Consider the following 24,125-nt stretch of genomic DNA (forward strand, 5'->3'; position numbering starts at 1 on the left):
GCACGGGCCGAGGTGGGGTGAGAGCCACGGGGACGTGGGGGGAAGGGCGCGGCCCTGCTGGCTTGGTTCTGGGAACCTCAGGTGGCACTCGGACTGCAGGTCTGGTGGCTTGTGCGCATGTGTCCCGGGAGGAGGCGGGCAGAGACCCGTGCAGCCTCGAGGCCCCCGTCCCTGCCGGTGTCGCCCTGTGTCTGCCTGCTGCCCTCCGTGCTGCGTGGCAGCCTCGAATCACACGTGAACCAGGACAAGCACAGCCGTGGGGGCGGCTGCTGGTCCCTTCCCAGCCCGGCTGAGGACGGCAGGGAAGCAGCCTGGCTTCTGAGCTGTGGCCACTGCCGACGAGGAGGGCCCTGATTCTGGGCACGGAGAACACGGTCAGAGCAGATTCGGGGCTCCTGAAACCATCTGCTCCTGAACTGCTGCCAAGAAATGACGAAAACAGCTGTGATACTTGGCGGAAGCTGCTGAGAGCCTGGAGTGGACGTTAGGCTCCGGACACAAGTGCGTGGCATTCCCCAATGCCCTGCCCGAGGTGGGAAGGGGCCGAGCATTTGCTCGGGGGCCCACATGAGGCTGGTGTGAATAGGTTCCGAGTGAAGGCACACGCTGCTGCTCGCTCGGGAGGCCCCTGTGAAAGCGTCGCGTAGACCTGACCCGCCCCCGCCGCCTCCCCGCCCCCACCCCGGGCCTGGCCTCTACCCGTGGGGTGACTTCCAGCTTGAGATTTTTAAGCTACTAGGGTATGAATCACATACTCATAGAGTGTTGATATAAAAGGAACCTAGAGTTCATTTGAACTGGTCCTGCGCTTCACAGGTGAGAAACTGAGGGCTAGAGACACACAGCTAATGAATTTTTAGATTTAAGACTCTAAGCCTATTATCAAGTTCCAAAAGGGCAGTCAAGCAGAATCCTGCCTCTAGACACTTCTGCCACCCTCGGCAGACAGGCACCACTTTACATCAAAAACCTCCACCTTCCTAGAAAATGGAGACCAGCGTTCTCAGCCAGAGCTGGCTGGAACCGAGCATTTCAGGCTCTGGGCGAGCAGAAAGGAACACAGACAGGAAGTGCGGTGAGATGGGAAATAGGAGGGCCTGTCAGAAGCCCCAGGGGTACAGAGGACCCCGGGGAGCAAGAGCTCAGCAGTTCCATGGGTGCAGGTCTAAGTCTAGGGTGGGAGGAAGCCGGAGCAGGACCTCGGGCGTACCCTGGAATTTTCTCTGAGCTACGGAAACACCCCAAAGAAAGGACAACTTTCAGCCATTTTTGAACCCTGAGTCTCAGAGAGCCACCAGTGACCTATGTCTTCAAGGGTGAACAACGCATCACGTGTCTGCAATCCACAGCACAGGGTCACGCAGTACATATTTAGAAAGTCTCTGAGGTCTGGTCTGATTTATTTTAAAAAGGAGCCCGTGGTGTGTGCCGTAGAAATCCCTCCAACTCTGAAGAAGTCCGTGCTGTTCGTTTGGATGGAAGCAGTTCTGGCTGTGTGAGTGGTGTGTGGGACAGAGAGCGAGACAGACAGACAGACACACAAAGGGCAACACTGCCTTCCAGGCGGGTGAGCCGTACCTGCAGCCCAGCGTCCTGGCACCAGCCTTGCAAAGCTTTACACTGAGTACACATGCGGTCGACCCAGAACGGCACATTGTGGGATCACCCCGTAAGCACTTCTGTCCTTGAGATACAGCAAAAATCTGTTTCAACTTCTGTAGACGCAGTCTCCTTAGTTAACAACCCTGATTTTTCAACCCGTATTGAGTTTGTGACATCTTTGTTTTACGGCGAGTTTGAGGTCAGGAAAACACAGCCTGTTCATCTGACACTGACTTGCACAAATCTTTCCACCTCTTTGGTTTGAAGAAAGCCTGTTTGGAAAGCAGAAATGTGTTGATAAATGTATGCTGGTGGTTTTAAATAGTTTTGACACGGCTCCTGAAAATAGCCTAGAGCGTTGCCCACACATCTGCATAATTAGTGGCAGGAAATGCACCCTAAACCCAGAGGCCCCTTCCTGCAAAACCCAGGGAGACAGAGCCCGTGACTCCCAGCTGCACGCAGGGCCCTGGGGCCCCGAGCCTGGAAACCACAGCGGCGGTGGACTCTCTGTCCCTGTGTCCCCAGCGGCAGCCACTCCCTCCGTGGGGAAGATGCTCCCCTGCCCCTGGCGTGCCCACCATGGTTCGGGTGCCGCTGAACTAAACGTGGGGAGCAGGGAGGGGAATCGGAGCCCTAATTCCACACCGAGCCCCGCCACCAGCTGGCTCTGCCGCCCCGGCAGAGCTCAGATCTGTCGCCTCTGAGCCCGAGCGACGTCTGACGTCAGAAGCTAGGTCTCTCACATCCCGGCCAGCACAGCAGGGCCAGTTTTACAGGATGGCCACTTGCTGAACTTCCTAGCAGGTTAAACGCGCAGATGTTGGCAGAACAGGCCTGCATGTCGAGAGCTGAGTTTTGCTCACTTGCTCGCCCCTTGTCCGTCGGGCGCTGTCCTAGGTCCTGGCGGGCACAACGGTGACTCAGACACGGGCTCCTTCTTTTTTCATGTTTAACTTCATTTTCCTTGTTGACACTGCTACAGATGTCTCTGTCCTGCCCCCGCCCCGGCTTTGCTCACCTCCACCCAGCCCCCGCCCCCTCCCTCGGCCACCACGGCACTGTTGTGTGTGTCTATGGGTGGCGCATCTACAATCTTTAGCTAATCTCTACAGGAAGAGAGCGGTGGCCTGTGGGAAGAGAACCCGATACAAACAGTATTTATGAAACTCCGTGGAGTTGCGAGGGGCCGGGCATGGACTAGGACGGGCGGGTGTGCGGATGCTGGAGGAGAGGTGGCTGGAGGCCAAGGAGGAAGCCCCGGAGGACATAGGTGCCTGATATCTCCACGAAGGGGACAGCAAGGCAGGGTGACTCTGAACTTCTGAAGCCCGAGGAGCACTGCGCTGGGCAGGACCGAGTCCAGCCCAGAACAGATAAACGCCTCGCTTCCAAAGGAGGCGGAGCCCCGCCTGCGTGCTCGTGGCCCCCGCTGGGCTGGCCGCAGCCAGCTTTAGCAGACAGCTCGTCAGGACAGGCTATGGTCGTGCTCCTCTGAGAAAGACCTGGGGCAGCAGGTGGTGCCAGCCTGAGTGACAGAGGGACTAGCGTGAGGTGGACAGCCTTGCGGAGTCCCCATAATGTAACATAACATGGCCCATTATGCCAGCCCTGGGCGCCTGGGCCGGCCCTGCGAGGCGGCTGATGAAATAGGGCGCTGCACGCTGCACGGCTCCCTGCAGAGCCTGGGCTTCGAACGCTGCCGTCCTGGCCGCTGACCTGTGCCAAACGCCACTGCCTGTCACAGTGATGGAGGCAGAGTGCGCTGGCCATGGGCACAGGCCTCCGCCTCCAGTCTCAGACTCGCCATCACAAGGGTGGGCTAGGGAGGGCGGGCTTTTGATCAGATTTCAGGAATTTCTGCCAGTGGGCCTTGCGCACTGGTAGAATCCGATTCCTGAAAGGCAGTGTTGGGAGAACAAGAGTGCACCCAGCTTGGGAACACTGGGTCCTTCTCTTGGTGAACGATTAATAGAAGGTCTTCCTCGTGGGGAGCTAGGTGTACTCCTTCCTACGCTCCGAAGCCCCAAATGACAGCCCACTAGGAAGACGGTGGGACAGGCCAGTGGACGCATGCCATGTCTGCTACAGTGGCGGGGTCAGCTCTGGGGCTCGGCGGGCACCACTTGACCATACATCACCCAGCATCCTTATGAAGTCCGGGCCGCAGCTGCCTTCTGACGGCCAGGAAAGGCTCACAGGACAGCCCGCGCCTTCTCCACTGTGACAAATGTGTGGTCGGGCCATGAGTTGTAAGCCCGTGATCCTGGTTCCACACGTGCCAGCTCAGTGGAACTCAGCACGAGCCGTCGCTGACATGGAATCGGTGAAACGGCGCAGCACAGCAGCAGAGCCCAGCAGCTGTTCTCTTTGGGACTCAGTGAATGGTGCTCGGCGCTGGGCCCTCTGCTCCGCGGGGGCGTGCTTTGTTGAAGCCTGACATTTCCGGAGCCACCAGTTCCACGCCGGCACTAACGACCCTCGTTTAGAGCCTGTTTATGCCCTCCCTGCGCGGGAGTGAAATCCCATCTGGCAACAGAAGGTCCCACGGTGTCTCCGCTAGAGAAAGCCTCACGGCCAGTCTGCTGGGTGAAGTGGACTGTCACAAGCAGGGGTCCTCAGGGCGGCTTTATTCCATGCTGCAGATTCTGTGTGAACTCTCTAGAACAGGCAGCGTGGCTTCTGTATGGGGACGCTGTTTCACACGCGGAGGAAATGCATGCGGTAATTCTGAAGGCCTCCCCTTCCGAGGTGGCCGACTGCTTCAGTTTGGCACTTCGGTCTCCACGTGTAAATGGAAGCTATTGGCCATCCTGTCTTTGCTGCTCCAATACCCCTCCTCCTCCCCTGCCCGAGGCATGAGACGCAACGTTGCTTCCTTGTAACGGGCAGGTTCTCCAGAAGCCCCTTGGTCAGGGCCTCACGCATGGAGTGGGCACGTTTCAGATTGGCTGCCGTTTGCGTGGGCGTGCGACACCGCCAGCTGGGCCCCAAACAAAGAACAGATTCCTGCGCAGGAGGCTGGGAAATTCCTAGTTAGTGGGACATGCAGGCAATCTGCTTCATAAACGTTCCCTCGCCAAGACATAGTGAAGGCTGGATCGTTCCGGGGAAAATCTCAGGGAGCCAGATGCGCTGCCCGCTGGGAGCGCCCCCATTTCTCTCGGGTCCCTTTCTGAAAAGGGCATCACCACAAACATCAGGGCAGAACTATGCTCTTTTGCCTCTAAATGTCTCAGGCATGTGTTTTCAGAGCTGGCCAATAGCTAGGTAGGTAGGTGGATGGATGGATGGATAGATGTAGGTAAGTAGACAGACAGACAGACAGATAAGATACAATTTCAGTCAGTCACACAGACAATCGCTGGACTCACTGCTAACAAAAAACTCTAGTAGTTGCTTAGAAAACCTACAATGTAGGAATCAAGCTAATAAAATGATTCATCTTGTCCAGTTATGCTATACAAGGTAACCTTCTTCATTCTGTTTTTAGGCACGTCTTTACAGTGCGATTCCAGAACACAAGGACCCCTGGGCTCGGCCAGGGCCTGCTAGGGCGGGAGGATGTGCGACACTGAGCGCCCAGCGCAAACGCAGGTCCCCTTTCTTACGAGCAGCAGCGGGCTTACGTGAGAAAGCCCTTTCCATGAAATTTTCCAAAGATGTCGGAATATTTTCAAAATAAAAGCCTAATTCGTAGCTTTGGTAACGGGGCTCTGCGGCTTATATCAGCTCAAAGCTCTAAATAAATGCAAATGCAAAAAAAAAAACAAAAACTGCAAGATGTAAACATCTGCCAGGCAGCAGCGTACTACCTGTCGCTGGATGCCGCTGGATGCCATTTGGCCTGTCAGAAAGCTTTTATTTCCTAATCTCAGAATCTCCAATTGGAACACATTCAGGTTCCTAGAGCCCGACCTCCCGGCCAGCGCTGCAGTTCGTACCCTCACACCACCGTGCGCTGTGCGCGCCGGCCCTGCACGCGGGCCTCAGGCGGTGCTCCCAGACCCTCCTGCCGTAGAGGCCTGCGCCATGTGCTGACGCCCCTGCCTGCACAGCGAGCACCCCGTACACCCCAGGGGCTGGAGCCTGCGTCTGTACGACGCAGTTGACTGCACAGAGGTGCCCTCCCCCGGAGAGTCACAGTGGGCTTCATAAACTTCTCTTGGGTCATCTATGCGCCCCCCTGCCCACATTCTGTTATGGAGGCATTGTTCATATGGGAGAATTCTGAAATTTCTGTAAAGCTATAAGCATGAACGTGTCTGTCATCTTTTTATTACAATAGGAAAAACAGAGTGATACCGTATCTAGTTGTGGCTGGCTGTTTGGTAAGAGGTAGGGGTAAGCCGATGGGAGCGGGCAGAGCCGGGGACCAAGGGGGCGTTTCAAGGAGGAACAATGGACCGTCCCAGAGGCTCCCAAGAGTCAGGTGAATACCGGGAGGGGCCTCCTGGATTTAGCAACTCACGGTTGTGAGTGATCACTCCGGGGGCTTGGGCGAGTGGCGCTCGCAGACCGGAACCAGTGCTGAAGGGCGCAGTGGTGCTGAAGCCGTTTGGCTCCGGGGCAGGGGGGAGGCTGAAGGGATGCTTGCTTTCGCTCTGGGGGATGTTCTAAGGTTAGGAAGCTTAGGTTTAAATGGTGATGGTAAGGACCCTGAAGAGAGAAGGCGTCTTGGGGGCGTTCACAGAGGAGGGACTTGAGAGCGTCATTTAACCTGCCTGGGCTCCAGCGCCCTGGCGTGTGGCCTGTAGGGCTCCTCGGTCTGGTTTTCGAACTGCGCTCTCAAGGCTGTTCTCAAAATACTTGGGTTTCTGCTTCAGCCACAGAGCCTGGACCACTCCCTTAGGTGTTCTTAAATAATTTTTATTTTTAGCAGTTTAACACGTGTACATAGTTTAGAAAAGCAAAGTAACAGTTAAAAAATTATTATTAAAAAGCAGAAACTCCTGCTCCACACCCGCTCACTCCCGCCACTCGCGGTCCCTGTGGGCAGTTCAGCTGGTATTTATACCCGTTCACCTGCGTTAAATTCTTAGCTCCGTGTTTCTTAAGCGTGGACGCCCCCTGATTTCTGTCCCACCCCACCCCCTTGCCTGAGTCTTTTCCCTTCGACATGGTGCTGTCCCGGTTCTTGGGGGACAGTGGTTTCATTGTTACATGGTTGCGAATGGTGTTCCCTGACTCCGCCTCCCCTGGGGAACGACCTGGCATCTGTCCCGCCAGCCGTACTTGCCCCTTGTGTCTCATTTACCCTGATTTCCGCTCATGATGGCTGTTTCCTTCTAAGTAGTCCACCACCTCAGAAACCAACCAGTGCTTTCCCTGTGCTTCCTGACCCCGGCTTTCCTGGGGACTCCCTCGAGGATGTCCCCCTGGGACTGGCTTCTCGCTGTGGGAGCCCTGCCTCCTGCTGCCACGGCTTCCTCTCCAGCTGACATGGATCAGGTCACAGTTTCGGGTCTTAAAACAGTGCAGGGCTCTCCAGCGGGAGGGGGAGGGGGAGGGGAGCAGTCATCCTGGTCTCATTAGAACTAAGATCCACTCAGCCGAGCTGCGGTCCCGCGTCCGAGACCTCAAAGGGTCAGCGGGGGGGCCCCGGGCCCAGAATCCCGCCTGTTCCCCTGCGGCACAGTCCCCGCCCCCACCCACGCCCGGCCAGCAGCCTGGGCCGTCGCCCCGCAGCCCTGTGCGGGCCCCGCCGCCTGTCCCCCCTTCTCCAGCCATCACGACTCGGCGGATCAAACGCAGATTCTCGGGGTGACTTTGGATGGCTCCTGTCACAACGTGGATCGTTTTTTGTGACAGTGAGTCAGAGGGGACTTGGAAATCCTATTGGCGCGTGTGCCCTTGTGAAAGGTAACCTCTCAGCTGAAATACGTTGACATCAATGGCAGGAAAGGACACTCGTGTTTCCTGTAGGTCCTCCTCAAGGGACTGGCATCATTCTGTAGCCACTGCAGTCACAGACACGGAGGCAGCCGTCCCTGGTCCCCGTCCCTGGAGAAGGAAAACTGTTCTGTGAACAGGCGCGTGAGAAGACCCCGTAGAACACGCAGCTGAAAATTGTGTGGCAAACGGAAATACCAGCCTGTTGGTTAGATGAGAGTTTCATTTATATAAAGCCATCATGGGATCAGGGCAATGGAACTGATTTCAAGGTAAATTCAGTGATTTGAATGTTTTACCTGATGTTGGTTTGTTTAGAAGCAACATAGGACTGAGTCCAATGAAAGGCAATGTCGTTTTTTGTTTCTTCTATGGATTGATGGTAATGAAAAACAAAATTAAATTAAAAATCACACCAAATCTCTTCTGACTCTTTTTCTTAAATTCTCCTCCTTCTCTGCTGTACTTTACTATTAAGTGACAGCTGTTCCCCGCCCTGGCTGGTTTGGTGTTCTAGGTACCGTATTTTGCCATATATAATGTGCACCCACGTTTTTGGCCCAAACTTTTGGGAAAAAAATCTTTCCTTCTAATTTTTTTAATCCAATGTATTTATTTATTTTAAAAACAAAACCAAATATCATATTCCAGGGTATTATTTTGCATACGGATATAGTTATTGCTTTCTAGAGCTATACTTTTATTTTTTTTAAGATTTTATTTATTTGTATTGATTTATTTTTAGGCAGAGGGGAAGGGAGGGAGAAAGAAAGGGAGAGGAACATCAGTGTGTAGCTGCTTCTCACGCGCCCCCCACTGGGGACCTGTGCCTGGACCAACCCAGGCACGTGCCCTGACTGGGAATTGAACTGGCGACCCTTTGGTTCAAAGGCCGGCACTCAATCCACTGAGCCACACCAGCCAGGGCTAGAGTTACACTTTTAATGCGTAAGCATAAATTAAAGAATTAAAAGCATTTATATAGATACAGAATTAGTACGGCCTATGTTTAATGCACATCTTTATTTTTCCCTCAAAAATTTGGGCAATACAGTGCACATTATACACACCAAAATACGGTACTACGGCTCTTTCATTGACTGCTGTCCTCACTGGTACACCAGCTGTGCTGGTCCCCGTCTGAGACTGGATGGCGACCGACCGCTGGAGGGGGTGGCAGCTGTAGGGGAGGGGTGGTTTGAGGTGGGTGACGGCTGGAGGGGCAGTGATGGCTTTAGGGGCAGCGACAGCTACTAGGGGCTGGTGGCCAGAGGGGCGGTGGCGGCCGGAGGGGCGCTGGCTGGAGGAGCAGCTCGTCCTCCCTCGTCACCTCCTGGCCTGGCGCGTCAGGCCCCCCAGAGCAGCGGCCTCCGCTCCCCGCAGCCAGGGTGGCGGAGAGCTGCCTGTGGCCCGGGCTCCCCTCCGGGCGCTGCCTCGCTGCCCACGGCGCCTCTGCTGCCTTCCCCTAAGGCGTGGAGCGTTGGCTTGCTGTCTTAGCTGCTTTTTCAAATATCAGTGGTGCTGCCCCTAGAACTAGAATGGCATCAAAAAAACTTCCCTCTACTCCGGTTTCTTCATCTCACTCTCAAGGTGCCGAAGCTCGGATCCGCTTTTCCGCCTGTTAGGCTCTTAGCGCGGACACATGAACATCCACGCGGTGGAACAAGGAACGCGGAAAACAGCCTCGTGGAGACAATGCAATCGTTCACACTCCCATAGTGCCGTAGCGAAAATGAGTTAGGGGGACCCCAGGAAGGCTTGCTCCTGCCTAGTCACAAAGACAGTTCCAGTTTGGGGCAAACTTATAAAATATGTTTCGATGAGTTCTCTTCAAGTATCTACCCCCCTTCTTAAAAAAAAAAAAAAAAAAGGCTAGGGACTAGTGCCTCCCTTCTCTTTCTAAGCAAGTGACAGATTCCCTCAGCCAGCCCCCGCGGAATGGCCCCGCTTCAGGTCAGACAGCCCATCCCAGCAGCCGCTTCTGTCTTGAACCATCAGTTGGAAACTGAACAGGATAGGCAGACATCAGATCATTGTGTGGCATTTTTCTCCAATGGACTAAAGCCATCGATTGAAGAGCTTTAATTGAGAGCTATTGATAAATCATAATGGTAAACAAAAAGAGACCCTACTCCTTCCTCTACGCACTTTACAAAACACGGGGTACAGGAAAATCTGCGAGCATAATAACACTGCCTTCTTTCCTGTTTCAGGGAGTGCTGTCGGTTTTTTGGAGACAATGGCTTGACTTTGAAGGTGTTTTTTACCAAGGCGGCCCCTTTTGGTGTTCTGTGGACACTCACAAACTACCTGTACTTACACGCAATAAAGAAAATCAACACCACGGACGCCTCCGTGCTCTTCTGCTGCAACAAGGCCTTTGTGTTCTTGCTCTCGTGGATCGTTCTCAGGGACAGGTTCATGGGCGTAAGGGTAAGTTCCGCGCTCCCTGTCTCCCCGGCCCCCGCACGCGTGCCCACCATTCCCGCCCCCCGGCCTGCTCAGCCCCACGTGCCAGCCGGAAGCCTAGGCAGCTGGCCACGCCCCTTCCCATTCGCAACAGAACAGGGGCCCGGCGGAGGCCCCGCTTTGCCCAGCTTCTGGCTTGCAAACCACGCCAGACAAGCATTCGTTAAAGCACCTTTCATTGCAACATCCCAACGAGCATTCCCTACAGTGTGTGCCAGTCGGGGACCCAGCCTGGGGTCGGGGTGTGCCCCCCGCCCCGCCCCCGCGAGCTCAGCCCTCGCTCTCTGCTAACACTGTCGCTGTCCGTGCGGGATGGAGCCGCAAGACACAGAGTCCTCCGCCGGCCCCACGCGTGCAGCCCCGGCAGGCCCTGGGTCTGGACCGTGCGCACGGAGACAGAGTGAACCCAACACGCTTGTGCTAAATCCAACTGTGGAAGGACAGATCAGGGGAGAGTGAAATGGCCCCCCTTGCATTACCTTTTGTTATTACAACCGAGACTTAGTAAATTCTTTTGAAATTAAATCCAAGTTAGGTTAGTCCAGTCTTAGCACCATTGTATGAAATACGTAAATGCCGATCAAATAGACGCAGAAATATAGAGGGACTAGCCCTGAATAAAAAGACAAGGTGACATTTAATCTTGACCAAATCCTGGTGGTTTCTGCTCGCTCCCTCTAGTGGCCAGGAGCTGCTATTGCCCTGTGTGCCCCTTGCCACAAACAAGGACGAAAAGAGGACTGGGCCACAGCTTTAGCCCTCTTGTAGGCAGAGCATGTGTCACTCCTCCCTGCCCCTGAGCCCACGCAGGGCAGGACAAGGACCGAGCAGAGCGCTGTGCTGGCTCCCAGCAAGGGACTGACGCCAGGCCCCATCATGTCCTTCGCTCATTGTCCTGGGAATAATGACATCACCCTAATGGTGGATTCCCGCCCACCTACTAACTCAAACAGCAGTGGGGACGTGAGTCAACCGCTGGGCAGTATTTTTAGCTTGCGTGGGTTGGGGGGGATTTTGTTTTGAGGCTTAGTGTTAATTCTGGAATTAAAAACTCACTGCGCTACCACCCAAAAAAGTGTTCAGCAAATCAACGATCTGATTCATCTTCCCAAATAAGGCAGGTAGTCCCAGCAGTAGTGCAGACAGCTTTCCCGGCAGGACCCCCACGACATGGACGTCCTGGGGCCCGTTGCCACCAACTCGCACCCTTTGTTACTTTATTTTGATGCAAAGAGCCAAGGGAATTCATGGAACTTTCTGGTGTGACTCTGACGTGCAAAGCAAATCCCAAATGAGACCGTGTTCCTGGGAAGAGATGCTGTAAGGTTCATTCTGCACGTAAGCACAAGAAAACAGAAATGTGCTGAGGCTGAGGGAAGGAGGTGCGGAGATACCTGAACCCTCCTAGATGCACAGAGGGCAATGTGGCCCGTCAGACCTTACCCTTGTTCCCACGCGTGGCTGAGGGGGTTCCCCCACGGCCCTGCGCTGATACACTCCGGCCGTTGAATACCGATCAGCGTGCTGGATCGAGGCCCTGGCACTAGGCCAGGCTGGAGCACAGGTCCGAAGAGCCGGCATGGACGAGGGAGCTTTGGTCTCTAACAGTCATCACTCCTCTTAAAAGGATGTGACCTGTCCCCTGAGAGCGCCCACTCTAAGCCATGGTGGGCCTCCCTCCGTCATCTTCAAGAATTCAGAGAGCTGGCAAAACCTGTGAGACCCCAGCTGCCGGCCGGAGTGACTGAGCTTCCCCTTGATTCGCAGGGGGCGATGTTCGCCCAAGGTAATGTCTTCCTGGGTTGCGGATTCTCTTAGACTTTGCTCAGACGCTGGGTTACCTGGCACCTTCCGCTGGGTCGCTTCCAAGGACTGGAGAGAACTGACATTGTCCCCGTCCTGGGGGCTGAGCATACACGCCCGAGGCCCCCAGACGTAAAGGGGCCCGAGCGTCAGGTTGTGGAGCAGGTGGCAGAGGGGACCCGGGTGATTAAGACAGTCGCTCAGATCACAGGGCTGCCCTTCCTGGGACATGTGAACGGGCCCAGGTCACGCGGACAGAACGGAAAGAGTACAGCGGGTTTCCTAGTGCGGGGCAAGCCCAGCCACTTGTGGCCACGGAGGTGACTGTCAGAAGGAGCCTGCGCTGGCCTGTGTCACCCTGCGACCCTGAGCTTACGTGTGCCGTTCACGTTTCCTGGCTCCAGACTCAGGGACTCTGACGCGGCAGGCACGCGGCAGCCCAGGGTCAAGTCTGGGTCTCGGTTCTACCCTCACACACTGTTGGGCCTGGAGCAAGTCACTTAACATCCCTGAGCCTTAGGGACCTTGTTTCAAAACAGAGCATTAGTGCTCATCTTCTAGAACAGCTGTGACGAGGAGACGACCTGCCTGGTCCGGGAAACTCAGTACGTGTGCGCTTGTCTCAATTAGAGGGGTCGGGGGATCGGCCCGTTCTCTGGGTGGCAGTGACCTTGAAGGAGGCAGTTCTGTGTAAGGAGAGCAGCCACAGAGTGACAGCAGTCAGGCCTCTGGGGCATGACACACGGCCCCTTCCAAAGCTGAAGCCCACCCAGCTGTCATCGGCAGCTGGATGAAGAAAGAGGTGACTAGGTGAGCCCAGCCCAGTCCACATCTCAGGGGAAACCGAAGACGGGATCGCCTGGCGGTTCAGAGGTTGTTCCTAACCGTCCAGCACAGCTCAGGCCTTCAAACCAGGGGGGTGTCACGAAGGAGCGGGAAGGCCAGCTAAGGCCGCCCACGTGGGGATCCTGGATTTTTTCCATGACCACTTCAAGCTCAGGCAGGGGCCCTCCCAGAATGGTGGCTCCGGCCTCTGACTCTGACTCCCTTCTGTTAGGAAGGCTGTCCCCTGCCACCCAAGCACAGCACAGGAGGCCACAGAGCCTGGGGGAGGCCTGGGGGCCACCGCCCAGCCCCTTTTTCAGTCTCCGATGTAAGAGGGATGCACTAGAGGATCTCCAAAGTCTCCCCAAATGCTAATATTGTTTGAGTCCATTAGAAGTCCAGGAGACTTCTGGTCAAAGTGGAGGCGTAGGGAGACACACTTCGCTTCCTCACAGAACCACAGAAAGCATTACAACTAAAACTCAAAACAAGTAACATCCAGAACCGTCAGAAAACCGAGCTGTATGGAAGTCCTTTAAAACCAAGGATTTAAAGAAGCCACACTCATCCAGATGCGTAGGCGGAGCGGAGTCGCAGAGACAGATGGAGAGGCGTGGAGACACGGTGTGGCACGGAGAGGTGGCGCAGCCGCAGAGCAGACGATCCCACACTCACGTGTGGCGGGTAAAAATCAGAGGGATGCCTCGGGGGCGAGCGATCCCCGCCCCAGGCCAGACCCATGGCCCAGGCTTCCAGCACCAGGAAGTGAAATCCCCTTAAGTTCTGGCTGTGAAAACCAGGGGTGGGTTGCGGTGGCGGAAGAAACTGCCAGATTTTCAGGAGACTTGACTTAAAGGAACACCGTGGGCTTAGAACGTACGCAAAACCACCCGCTCTGGGATTCACCAGGGCAGCAGCTGGAAGGGCGCCAGTCTCTTATGGGAAGTGGGTGAAGTGACTAGAAACGGGGCGAGTGCCAGGCAAACCTCCAGAAGCCAGGCAGCAGCACTGTCCCCTCTTCAAGTCCTCCCCCCACACAGAGCCACAGAGCCATGAAGTGGGTGGCCTCACCCTCGCGATTACATAAGACTCTCCCCACAACAATGGACAGGTGCCTTTGCTACATTAGGCCACGCTACTAAGACAGGGAGTCAAAATAGTTATACCTAATACACAGAAACAAACGCGGAGGCTGCCAAATTGAGGAGACAAAGAAACATGGCCCAAATGAAAGAACAGAACAAACCCCAGAAAAAGAACTAAATGAAATGGAGATAACCAGCCTATCAGATGCGGAGTTCAAAACACTGATCAGGAGGCTCAGAGAACTCATTGAGTATGGCAACAACATAAAGGAAGAAATGAAGGTTACATTAAGTGAAATAAAGAAAAATCTACAGGGAACTATAGAGGGGAGGGAGCTGGGATTCAGATCAACAACTTGGAACATAAGGAAGAAATAAACATTCAACCATATCAGCAAGAAGAAAAAATAATTTAAAAAAACAAGGATAGTATAAGGAGCCTCTGGAACATCTCTAATCGTATTAACATCTGAATCATAGGGATGCCAGAAGGAGAAGAGAAAGAGCAAAAAATTGAAAACTTATTTGAAAAGATAAAGAAAATTTCCATAATTTGACCAAAAAAAAATAGACATACAAGTCCAGGAAGCACAGAGTGCCAAACAAGTTGGACCCAAAAGGACCACACCAAGACACATCATAATTAAAATGCCAAAGGTTAAAGATAAAGAGAGAATCTTAAAAGCAACAAGAGAAAAGAAGAGAGTTACCTATAAGGGAGTTCCCCTAAGATTATCAGCTGATTTCTCAGAAGAAACTTTGCAGACTAGAAGGGACTGGCAAGAAGTATTCAAAGTGATGAAAAGCAAGGACCTACAACCTAGATTACTCTGTCCAGCAAAGCTATCATTTGGAATGGAAGGGCAGACAAAGTGCTTCCCAGACCAGGTAAAGCTAAAGGAGTTCATCATCACCAAGCCCTTATTACAAGAACTGTTAAAGGGACTTATTTAAGAAAAAGAAGAAAATCAAAACTATGAACATTAAAATGGCAACAAATTCACAACTACCAAGAGCTGAATCTAATAAAACAAACTAAGCAAACAACCAGAACAGGAAGAGCATCATAGGTATGGAGATCACATGGAGGGTTATATGCTGGGAGGGGAAGGGGGAGTATGGGGGAAAAGTAGAGGGATTAAGAAGCATAACTGGTAGGAACAAAATAGACAGGGGGAGGTTAAGAATAGTATAGAAAATGGAGAAGCCAGAGAACGTACACGCATGACCCGTGGACAGGAACTAAGGGGGGCATTGCTGGAGGGAAGGGGGGTACCAGGCTGAGGGGGAGAAAGGGGAACAGTTGGGACAACTGTAATATCATAGATCAATAATTTTTTAAAAGGAAGTGTCCAGGAAGGAAAATTATTGAAGAAGGATATTTAAAAATTAGCCGAGTCTTTCCTTTTTTCATTTTCCAAAACTATACAGATCTAAAATGTATAGGCCATCACATGTTCGGCAAGAGCAGGGAGCGGCGCTCGCTGGGGGGGTTCCCCAACTTAGACTTCTCTGGAGCTGCCCTGGCCTCCCCATTCCCTCCTTGATGCTCTGGCTCAGGCCTGGCTTCCCTTCCCCCGCAGCCTGGCCTCTGAGACGGAGGTCACCGGGGCGCTGGGTCCCAGCCCAGGGCTGGGCAGGGAATGACGGCAGAGCCCCGCGCCCGGGGAGGGCACCGGCCGGCTTCCGGTCTCCCACGCCTGTGCTGCTTCCTCTTCTCCAGCTACCGCTTCCCCAGCTGAGGCCGGGACGGCGGCTCTCGCCCCTCTTGATCCCCATCTGCCTGGATCCCCGAGTCCTTGCTGGAGAACAGTTCAGTGGGGTGCGTCGGGGGGGGCTGGGGGCGCAGGAACGTGTGGGAAAGAAGCGTGGGATTGGGGAAGTTCAGTTATCTTTATCTCACCCTCAGACTCGCTCGGGGTCGCCCTGCTGCAGGAGGCGAGGGCCATGTGGGACCAGGGGACCAGCGTGACTGGCCTTCCTGGAGAGGCCACCTTGGGGCATGACCCCTGACATGTTACGGCGCAAAATGTACAGTGCGCGCTTACTCTTTAAGGATAGACTGCACCGTTCAACGGATTGCCAGGCTGATGCCCAGAGAGTGGGTGCCCCGCAGCCTGCGTGGCCACCCCAGTGACTGTGCCGGGACCCCCTCCCCGAGGCACCGATGAGGGGACCACAGTCTCCCAGTGCCGCCCGTCAGAATGAACTCACAGGGCCACGCCTCCCCACATGTTGACCAGGAGGTCGGTGGCCTCCCCAAACTTCAGCCCCAAGTTGGAAAGACTCAGGTCCCTCTGGAGATGCATCGAGTCATCTGACATTTAGCTCCTTTCTTCCCTCCCTCTCTCTCTCCCTCCTTTTTCCGATTCCTTTTGTCTCTGGCTCCGAGCTCCATCTTTGCAGGACCTGGTCTTCTGGAGCCAGCCCCGCCCCAGGCCCCGCCTCTGCCCCTCCACCCCCCACTCCCCTGCCAGCGTGTTCACCTGCCCTTTCTTGTTTTCTTGGGAGAAAATCGCTGTTGACTTGCTGCTGCTTTCTCTTGATGAAGAGTTGTACACAGTGCACGTGGCATTTGAACATGAAATGTATGCAATGTGCTGGCTGAAACCACTAACCCAGAAAGAACGGCAGACAGACTAGGGCGCGTCTCTAGTGGAGGGCAGCGCCTCTGGGCGCTCAGTGTTTTGGTCGGATAGTCATCACGTGAGAATACGGCCGGAGGGGCCCGCTAGAATGAGCGCATAACTCAGACACTGTTTGAGACTCAGCTCTATTACCTTCATCAGCCTAACAGTTTGATATTTAAACCATGAAGGAAACTTCCGTTCAAATCTCCGAGTACAGTCAACGATGGCTCACTATGTGATCCCTACTTTCCTGTTTAGATACTTAAACACTGACTTTGCAATCAGACCGACCTGAGATTTGTCCCCCTCCTCTGCCACACACCCGCTCTGTGACTTTGGGCAAGTTCCTTAACCTCTCTGAACTGTTTTCATGTCTATGAAATGAAATGAAAGTATCTACCTATTTCGAGTGTAAAAGAGAAAATGCGTAGAAAACACTTATCCCGGGACCATGCAGTAATTCAGCTATTTGACGCTGTCAGAAGTAGCCGAGGTCAGTTCTGGATGATCCGTAGAGGGTGGAACGCTCTGCGAACCCAGGAGCGCAGACCTGTGTGCACGCGTCTGTTCTGCCCTCTGCCCCTGCTCCCCCCAGCGACGCCGATGGAGCTCCGTGGCCCCGCAGGTTAGAACTCGGCTTACCTTTCGAGCTACATCTTTCCCTCGGGAAATGCTACCTGAAGGACTTTATCTCCTGGGCACCCCGGCACTTGTACTTCGCACACGGCAATGGGAGCCTCTCCCTGGCACCCCCAGGGGCGCCTGTATCCGGAAGCCTGAGACCGAGGGGGCCGTCGGGGAGGCGCCTGTGCAGCTAAGAAAAGAAGGGGCGCCTCTAGGGTTGGGGCACGGTCTGTGGCCCTGGCAGGCAGGTGACCAGGTCCCTGTCAGAGGACCCTACTGCTGGTGAGGGAGCTGGGGCCGGGCTGTGCGGCCCTCACTGTGCCTGGCTGTCACGATGGAAAATACAGAGAAGCGAGGTCGCAGAAGGTGATGCCAGGTGCCACCCGGGTGCTGCCTGCCAGGCCCTGTCAGGGCCAGAGAGCCATCGCTGGGGTTACGGCCACTGCCTTCTCAGGTTTTCCAGAATCAGGGCGACTGGCCACCATGTGGCGCTAACTGCAGCACCCTCCTTGCTGCCAGCTGCTTCGGGTTCTTGGGTCGTGCCCGGCTTTGTCTCCATCTAAACAGGAACAAACGTTTAGATGGGGTGGGGCGGGGCACAGCCTTTGCTTGCTGTTCCCCAAAGGAAGATGGAAAAGCAGACCCCACTGTCCCCTCAGTCACTGAACTCCCGTGGGCATTTCGACTTCACTGGCACTAGGTGGCCCCCGAGTCCCCCCACCCCACCGCCCTGACCACCATCCGCTTCTTCTCCTCCAGATTGTGGCCGCCATCCTTGCCATCGCGGGGATCGTGATGATGACCTACGCCGATGGCTTCCACAGCCACTCTGTCATCGGCATAGCGCTGGTGGTGGGCTCTGCGTCCACGTCCGCCCTCTACAAGGTACGGCCGGGCGCGGCTCCGGGAGCTCCCGCAGCGAGCGAGATCGCAGCTGTCGTGAGGCCGGTGGCCCCGGGGCCCCTCTGGCGCCCCCGTGCAGGCCCTGCGCACACATGCGCCGGGCAGGCTGAGGCTCTGCCGGGCGGGCGGCGGCCCCCAGGCCTGCCCGTCAGTGGTCGAACCTTCGCAGCCTCTGGGGTGAAACGGGTGCTGGCGGTGGACCTTCTGAGTGAGATTAGCGAGGCCGTTGTTCCGCGAGGACTGGAGCAAGGCCAGGGGCCCCGAATGGCCGGCTCAGTGGTGGGGAAGATCGTTTCCCAGCAGATCGGACACGAAGGTTTCCGTATCTGGTGCGGCTTTGTCGCTTACATTTTTTGTGACATGATTTTGCGGCCACCAGTCCTCAGACGCACGGGTCCCCGTGCGTTTTAGGCAGCGTTAGGCACAGTGCTATATCCCGGGGACCATAAAATGTTTTTGGCAGAGTGTTGGGAGCCCTTGCACAGCATGTCCTAACTGCAGGTCTGGGGGGAAGTGACTTTTTCTGCCCGCACGCGCGCACACGTTTCTCCCCGCTCGCTCCCTCCGCTCCTGTTCTCCTTAGGGCCTCGTGGGAGAACGCGGATACCGTCTGCCCTCCAGGCTGGGGACGGGCCTGGAGGACTCCCTGAGAAACGAGTCCTTCGTTTTGAGACTTATTGGCCCTTCATGGATCCAGAGAAAATTCAATATTCTAGAAAGTTAGAGGAAAAGGCGTTTTCCCAGCTCTGTGCCTGACAGTCTATGGTTTTACCTTCAGGAGCTCCCGGCCCTTGCTGCCCACAGACAGGCACACACAACTCTTCCTCCTCGGAAACACGCGGCAGTCCCCGCGTTCAGGGGCTTCAAAGCCACCGTCCAATGGTGGATCAAAAGGCCTCGCCCAGAATATTTGCATGTTTATGGATATGAAGTAAAGGCTTATTTCAAAAAAAAAAAAAAAGGCCTCGCCCGGCCTCACTGGGCGGCTGCGCGCTGGTGGGAACGGGAGCGTGTGGGGCGCGGCCCACAGTGGACGCGGGTCCTCTGATCGACGCTTCCGTCTCCCGCTCTCCGCGGTGCACGTCCAGGGGGCCGGGGGTGGGGGCCGCACACAGCTACCGGCTCCCTGCACAGAGACCCGGCAATACCCGAGGGAGGCGCGAATGGGCTGAAAAAGGAAGAAGCAGGGAAAGGGGGCGGAACAAGAATGCAGAGCCTCAGCCGAGACCGCCAGCTCGCGCCACACAGGCCGCGCCGCGGGCAGCTCCGGCCCCGCAGTCACATCTGTCGCTCTCCTTCTGGCCTTCCACGGAGGGCCGGTGGGCAGGCGCCTCCTGCTGAAGCCCACGCGGGGCCTGCGAGGGGCAGGGCACAGCCTCCAGCCACGGAGCCGCGTCTCTCCACCTTCCAGCTGCAGAAAACGCCCCCGCAGCGCTGCCCTTTCTCTGGGGTTTTCAGCCCGCCCTGTAGAAAGTCGGAGATCAATTCCGGGGGCCTGAGAGGAGTGGGTGGTGGAGGCCGGTGTTCTCCGGCGCGCGTGTGGGCCTGTGTGTGTAGCCGCCTCACCTTCAGATGCTTGCAGCTGGGGCGCGGCGTCGTGCACGCGATGCCGACCTGTGGGACCCCGGTTCCTGGGGCGGGAGAGCCGCTCTGCACGGGATGCTGCCGAGGTTCGCTGCGGGCTCGGCAGGCACAGGCCAGGCCCCGCCGCCTCCGAAGTCCTGGGCAGCAGGGCGGGCTTGTTGCAGGCTGTCCGCCCGGCGCTCCAGCCCAGGCACTGGCTGCCCCATGGCCCCGCGGTGGCCGCGCCTTCACCCCCACTCCTGCTCCTTCGCAGGTCCTGTTCAAGCTCCTCCTGGGCAGTGCCAAGTTCGGAGAGGCCGCCTTATTCTTGTCCGTCCTGGGTGTGTTTAACCTCGTCTTCGTCACCTGCATCCCTGTCGTCCTCTACTTCACCAAGGTGGAGTACTGGAGCCCGTTCACCGCCATTCCCTGGGGAAACCTCTGCGGATTCGCCATCCTCCTATTGAGTAAGTGGCACCAGCAGCCGCCGGGGCTCCCCGGAGGCTGCGATTGCGGGGCGGGGTCCGCGCAGCCCACGGAGAGCCTGGTGCCCCCTGGCCACGAGGGAGGAGGATGGTGTCCTGCCACCCTTGGCCCCCGTGCTTTCCAAGGTCCTTGTGTTTCACAAAGTGAAGCCCTGGCGACGAAGATTCTGGATCCTAATTCCAGCAGCACCGTGGCGGCCGTGGTGCCTGTGGCCGCTGTGGCTCTAGGGGGGTGGGCGGGTAGTGCCGCGGCTGCAGGGCACCTGGCGACGCCACACACTCCTCGTGGGCTGCGGGGGAGCCGGTCTGTCGCCCCTGCCGAGCGCTAGAACATTATGATAGAGCGTCAGCCCCAGGGCCGGCAACACTGTCAGCGTTCAGCACAGGTCACCCCTTGTCACCACGGTTAGCCATCCCCGTCGTGACCCAATAAACGCCTGGTGCCAAGGAGCCGTGACCAGGAGAGGCCTCAGTGTTTCCGCCTGAAAGTGCAGCCCCAGCCCCGTCCACACGGCCAGCCCAGGGGCCTGGCCGGCGCCTCCGCATTGTTCCCTTTCCGAATTCCCTCCTTCAGAGCTCAGGGGAGAGCGGAGTGGACAGGATGTTTGTCCTTAGCCCCCAAGTCCCGGAGCCTCTGCAGGAACCTGAGCTCGCTGGCTCAGAGCGAAGGGCAGCGGTCGGAGGGTCGGGGTCAGGCCGCGGCCGAGGTGAGCCAGGGCCCGTCGCGAGTAACACCTGCTTCTTATTCTTATTTCAGCATTCAATGTCGTATTAAACTTCGGAATTGCTGTTACATATCCCACTCTGATGTCTCTTGGGATCGTCCTCAGTGTACCTGTGAATGCAGGTAAGTCTCCATGGCTTCTATATCTGCTTGTAACAGACACGCGCACTCAGCGCACACGCGCGCCCGCGCACTCACGTAGATCCCTGCTGTGCCTGGTGGGCAGCGCGTGTCTGACCTTCTGTACAGGAAGAAAGCACATAGGTAAAACATTGGTGTTTGTTATACATGCAGTATTTTCTCCATAATGGATCGATTTTCACTTACCACACAAGATACAGAAAGTCTAAAGCCCTCTTAGTTTTAAATGGTGTGGGGACCAGAGTATCATTAATATTAATAGTAAGAGTCGAAAGAATGTGTGGCAGAATAAATGTTAACGTTGGTGAGTGACTTCCTAGGGAGGAAGTTTGCTCAGGGCACGGGGGGCGTGGCGCAGAGATGGGCTGTAAACTGAAGACCGCGGACTTTCCAGGGGGCCAGGGCCTTTGTTTCCCACGGGGACTCAGCGCCCCCGAGCTGGCAGCTCTTCCCGAGACTTGTCCTCTCCTGCCGCCCGCCTCCTCCCTTTCCCTGGCTTAGGCCGGAACGAATTTGGGATTTTCCTCTCGGGGTCCCCCCGCCTCACCCCGACCTCCCCGTGTAGCGTGTGCTTGGCCAGGAAGGGGTTTGTCAATTGCTTCTCCCCGTGTACTCACCCCCGGGCCTGGCACAGCTGCCCCCAGAGCCATTTCTGGGACCCCTCCCCTTCCCACCCCCCCACACCCCCACCCCCACCCCCGCCCCCCGCCACTCACCCACTCACAGGCCAGTAGCAGTTAGTCCCCCGGGGAGCGGCAACCATGTACCTGTTGAATATGCCGCTGATGCACCTGCAGGCACAGGCAAAGCAGCTCCTGGTTTCTAGGCCTTTCCCTGTGACTTGGTTTCTCCCCGCTTCTGTACCCCACGTCCGTGCGCGCCTCACCGGGGCGGGCTCTCCGGCAGTGCCCCCGGGCAGCCTGGCTGGGCATCGGGGCCGGCAGCCCTCTGCCACGTGGAGGACGGTGGTCCCAACTCATCGCCTCCCCTACCGCCTGGTTGGTGTGAGAACCGAATGAAATAATCTAGGAGGCAGCACTTCCAAAGGCAGATGGCCCGTGACTTCGGGGACGCCGGCACAAAGCGGCCCGGCCGGTCAGCCTGCAGGGAGGCTTCTGAAAAGTAACTTACCGCCCGACCCTCCCTGCATCTTCTCCCGTCTCCGTGGTCGCGCAGCCCTCTCAGCGCAAGAGGCAGGTCCAGGCGGCCCCCGCGCGGAAGCTCCCTAGGAGAGAGATCAGAATCACTTCTTACTACTTACCTGCAACAGAAGAGGTTTCATAAGGCGTCGAGGGCAGAAGCAAAGGTGTCCTCTGTGGCCTGACCTGTCGGAGCAGGGCCAGCACTTGGCTCGGCCACTCCCTGACCCCTGTCACCTGTGCAGCTCAGGTGACCTGTTGGCTGACCACCCCCACCTGTTGAATTACAGAATGCTCTCCCAATATCAAAAGTTAAAGTGTTTCTCAGTTATAGTGGGATAAAAGAGGCACTTTAATTTCACAGAGGTTTTTTTTTTCAGGTTTAACTTTTACTCTTCCTAGTCTTTTTGGCCCACCCGCTAGACAAGGTGAGAGTCAGGGGGCAGGAAGTAGAGGGACAGGGGGCAGGTGACCACCAGGCCTCAAACTAGGCAGCCCGGGAGCCGCCCCCACGTGGAGACGGGGCGGGCAACTGTCCGGCCGGCCGGTTCTCAGGACCTGTGCGCACTGAGGAGCGCAAGCCCGGTCTCACAGGACGGTGGGATGGAAAGGCAGCCGGGGTTAAAGGGCAGCTCCGAATTCGCTCTCCCTGGATTAGGAAGGAAGGAGGGAGGGGGAAAGGGAAGGAAAGGAAAGGAACAAACCCTTGACATCCACACACTTTTGCTCTCTTGGCCATGAGGACAACGATGGTCTGGGTTTTCGTTCAGTGACGTGGCGTGAAGCCTGTCTCCCGTTTCATTCCCTCCCCTGACAGGAACGAGCCATGAGCTGCCTAGGCCTCTAATAACCCTATGAAGTCAACGGTGACGCAGGCGGCATTCGAGCCTCACACCAGCAACGTCCTGGGGTGGACCAAACATGTATATTTATGGTCTTCACAAACCCAGTTCAACTTCGGTCTTCAGAACATATAGATGTGCGTCTATGGTGAAATAATGCTCTTAAATTATAACAATAAAGTGTGCCATTGTAGAAAATGTGAAAAGTACCAAAAATATAAAGAAACTGTCACCGTTTCATCATCTGCTGCTCAAAGGGAGTCAAGCTTTGGTACATACAGGATGGGGCAAAAATAGGTTTACAGTTGTGAGTACATGAAACAGAGTTTATTCCTGTGTTGTTATTTATTATTGCATTATCTTCCGCACAACAACGGCAACCCTACTTTTGCCCCCACCCCGTATGTGTGCCTAACAGACCAGTGTCCGATCTCAGGCTGGTTGGGACACAAACACGGGTACCAGGCTTCCGGGGCGTGGTGGTGGGGGAGGGGGATGCGCAGGAGGCGCCGCTGCCCGCCTGGAGCAGACCAGCGTGGCCCAAGGCCGCAGCGCGCGCGAGGACCCACACCCGCTGAGCGACCGCGCTCTCTGTCCCTGCAGTGGTCGACCACTACACCAGTACGATCGTCTTCAACGGGGTCCGGGTCATCGCCATCATCATCATCGGCCTGGGCTTCCTTCTGCTGCTCCTGCCCGAGGAGTGGGACGTCTGGCTGATCCAGCTGCTCACCCGCCTCAAAGTGAGGAAGAAGGAGGAGGCGGCGGAGGGCGGCGCCGACCCCGGCTCGGGGCCCCCGAACAAGAGGAGAGGCCGCCCCTCCTTTGCCCGCTGACGACAGTCTCTGGGACTCTCTGGGACGCTCACGCCAATGATCGGGAGGTCTCTTCCCGACAGAACCTCAGTTGGTAAGGTGTACATACCTGTACAGTTTTGGTAACCTCGGTAAGTTACACGGTATTTATTGGCATGTCCAATTTGCTTGCTCTTGTTCACATCAGACCTTCCACTTAAGGCACCAACTCAACACGAGAGAAAAAAGGAGAACCTTCGCTCTTTTTAAATGAATGTAAAACAAGTTAAAACTGTCCTTGCCCAGGTCGTTTCGGAGGGCAGGCGTTCGTGAGGAGGCAGGGCGAACGTTTTGAATCTTAGCAACCGAAAATTACATTGCACACTGTGATTACTTTCCAGCTATGGTAGGTCATATTTTTTTTTAATATCAGAGCTTTACTCTTAATTTTAAGGGATCTCAATGAACCAAAAGATTACTTAGTTTGGGTGGTTCGATGGATGTGAATTGGTGATGCAGCAAAGGAGAGTGGATGTCAAAAACCGTCTGTAGGACGAGGCGGCGGCGGCAGCTGGCGGGGGCCAGGCCTGAGCCAGGTGGCGTC

At 55.9% G+C, this 24,125-nt stretch overlaps 1 protein-coding gene across 2 annotated transcripts in view; it reads left to right on the forward strand.

Moving 5' to 3' along the window:
• Window positions 1-23,563, forward strand: part of SLC35F3 (solute carrier family 35 member F3) — a 272,142-nt gene extending 248,579 nt beyond the window's left edge. For both annotated transcript variants that reach the window (XM_054576487.1, XM_054576488.1), the window contains 5 exons: window positions 9,708-9,927; window positions 17,690-17,815; window positions 19,671-19,863; window positions 20,639-20,728; window positions 23,331-23,563. In XM_054576487.1, coding sequence (XP_054432462.1) covers window positions 9,708-9,927; window positions 17,690-17,815; window positions 19,671-19,863; window positions 20,639-20,728; window positions 23,331-23,563 — 862 coding nt within the window. The remainder of the gene's footprint in view (window positions 1-9,707; window positions 9,928-17,689; window positions 17,816-19,670; window positions 19,864-20,638; window positions 20,729-23,330) is intronic.
• The last annotated feature ends 562 nt before the right edge of the window (window positions 23,564-24,125 follow it).

The sequence above is a fragment of the Pteronotus mesoamericanus genome, unplaced genomic scaffold (assembly GCF_021234165.1).
Source record: "Pteronotus mesoamericanus isolate MK-2021 breed Mesoamerican mustached bat unplaced genomic scaffold, CSHL_Meso_final contig_347, whole genome shotgun sequence".
Lineage (NCBI taxonomy): Eukaryota > Metazoa > Chordata > Mammalia > Chiroptera > Mormoopidae > Pteronotus > Pteronotus mesoamericanus.